Genomic DNA, 2,556 nt, shown 5'->3' on the forward strand with positions numbered 1-2,556 from the left:
TATATGATATTGTGCTTTAACAGGTAAAATAAAATAAAGTAATAATAAAATAAAGTCAAGAATTTATTTAAAAAATAAATTATATTTTCGTTTTTCTTAGGATAAAATTTCTCACAACTTATTACTTATTCAATAAAAAAATTGACCCTGGAAATAAATTTCAGTAGTAAAATATAATGATATCAACATTTCTTGCGCATTTCTATTAATTACGCAAAAATATGTTGTTTTTTTGAAAAAAAAGAATATCCATGTCGTATTTGATTTTTATTCTTTATAAATTTCTTAATTATATATTTCTTACAAGTATTTCAAATACTGGATATTCATACTTATCATATTTGTTTTAAAAAAAAGTCACTAGTATTAATCTGGAATCTTCCTCCATTACTGAAGCGGAGTCGGAAATTATCCTACTCAATATTACAATAAATTCTAACAGAGAGTGATGATCGCAATTCAATTTAAAATTCAACATTCAATTCGCATGTGGAAGTATCATTACTCACGAAATTATTACAGATCTCGTAGTACTTAAGTGCTTTTTGTCGGCTATTTCATCTCGTGTTTTTAATACTTTTAACTTTCTAAAATGAAAAAAAGAAAGATAATAATGTGGAAAATGTGTCCCTTACCCAATGGTAGGGTCAGATAGAGAAATTCTTTTTTCACCATAGAGATTCCTTTCGAAATAATTCACGTGCCATGAGGAGAAAAGAGAGCCGAAGTTGAGAGCGCAATCCTCATTCGTTCGCTTCCCTTTCAAAAATACCTTTTCTCTCTCTTTCGAACTTTTTACGACCCTTAAAACGGCCCCCTGGTGGTCAATTTTTATAATTAGTTATGCTTTCACTTGTTTCACATGTTCAAATATTTTTACGTCTGAATTGTATTAAAAATGCTATTCTGAAAAATTTAGAATGATTTTTTAATCTTCAATTAACAAACTTATTGAGTGCAGTCTGTTTGGAAAGAAAGACCCACAAACTTTTAACTTCATAAAATGAAAAAGAGTGAAAAGCGGAATTTAAATCAATGTTTTGAAAATAATAAGTTGTAGGGTTGGGATCAAACAACGTATATTTATATCATTATGCAGGGTGTTCAGTAATCACCCCCTTTAATCCATATTTTTTAGAATCTTTGTCAGAAATAGAGTCAAAGAAAAATATGCGCGTGAAGAGTCGAAAATTAATATTTATGGTGAAGCAAAACAAAAACTTTATCAATCCCTTGTCGAATCATTAACGAGAAAGAGTAGAATAAAAACAGGTTTCATTGCCTGAAAAACTGAGAAGAGATAAAAGACGATTATTCATATCACCTTGAAAGCAAATGAACTGGTTTTGAAGTAATGATTCATCTGGCTTTGATGTACTAAGTAATGATTCATCTGGTTTTGATGTACTAAGTAATGATTCATCTGGCTTTGATAGCGTGTTTGACATTTCATGGCTTTGATATTATTTTGCAAATCTTTAATGCGCATATTTTTTTACTTCATTTTTGACAAAGAGTCGAATAATGTGTATAGAGGGGTGTTGAAGAAACCAAACTGAAGACGAGATTAAAAACATCAAAGCTACTTCCATTGCTGGACAAACCTGAGAGGATGTGAATTTGATTGTTAGAAACAACGTCAAGGTGAGATATAAAGTACCAAAACTGTTTTTTTAATGTTTTTAATCCCACCCTTCTCAATAGTGAATCATCTGGTTTCGATAACATGTTTAGTTTTCTTCGATGAACTATTAACTAGCTGATTAAAGGTTTTTACTTCATTTTTAACGCGGAGTTTAAACTTATGTATTTAAGGTGGTGTTTGACTAACATCCTGTTTATTTGCTCAATATCAGTGCTGAAATTTAAAAGAAAAATGGAGAAAATATTAATAGTCATAAGCTAAATCTATAATAAAAAAAATAAAGAGTTTGTGCTTCTTACTCTTAAAACAACGGAAATGTTTGTTCTTGAAACTTGGGCAGCGTTAGCACGAGGCAATTAATTACCCGATTCCAAAAATTGTTCAAAACATTCCAATTATATTGCTCGGAAGAGACGTTTGAAAAATTTAATTTTCTCATTGGTTTAGAACTAGCTATTTATAAAAAACTAATGATTCTGTTTTGTTCTAAAAAGGAAACATACTCCTTATTCACTATGTTAGATTAAACTCAATGAACGCGACAGGCGTCACCCAATCAGTATCTGTAAAGTTATCCAAAACCAAGTGGTTATTTTGCTTTAAAAAAGGTGTTTTTTATGAAAACTAAATAGTCTTAGATTACTTGAAAGTTAGACGAGAAAGTTCAAGAATATAAAAAATGTGAGTTTTGCTTCATAAAGCCATTTATTCTTGTAAACGTATCGAATATTTGAAGAAATGCAGCCGAATCACAACCTTCCAATCGCATCCCAAAACCTTCCAATCGTATTCCAAACGCAACTCATCTTTTATAGTTAGATAAAAAGCATTGAAGAATACAGGTAATTATTTACTTTTTAAGAATTAAGATAACTTTTATTGCCACATCTTTCACACTTATAAGTGGTAGT

At 29.8% G+C, this 2,556-nt stretch overlaps 1 protein-coding gene across 1 annotated transcript in view; it reads right to left on the bottom strand.

Moving 5' to 3' along the window:
* Nucleotides 1-773, bottom strand: part of LOC107441570 (uncharacterized) — a 26,516-nt gene extending 25,743 nt beyond the window's left edge. The window contains exon 1 of the mRNA XM_016054882.3: nucleotides 636-773. Coding sequence (XP_015910368.2) covers nucleotides 636-675 — 40 coding nt within the window. The 5' untranslated portion in view covers nucleotides 676-773. The remainder of the gene's footprint in view (nucleotides 1-635) is intronic.
* Nucleotides 774-2,556: the final 1,783 nt, after the last annotated feature.

Source organism: Parasteatoda tepidariorum, chromosome 2 (assembly GCF_043381705.1).
Source record: "Parasteatoda tepidariorum isolate YZ-2023 chromosome 2, CAS_Ptep_4.0, whole genome shotgun sequence".
Taxonomy (NCBI): Eukaryota; Metazoa; Arthropoda; class Arachnida; order Araneae; family Theridiidae; genus Parasteatoda; species Parasteatoda tepidariorum.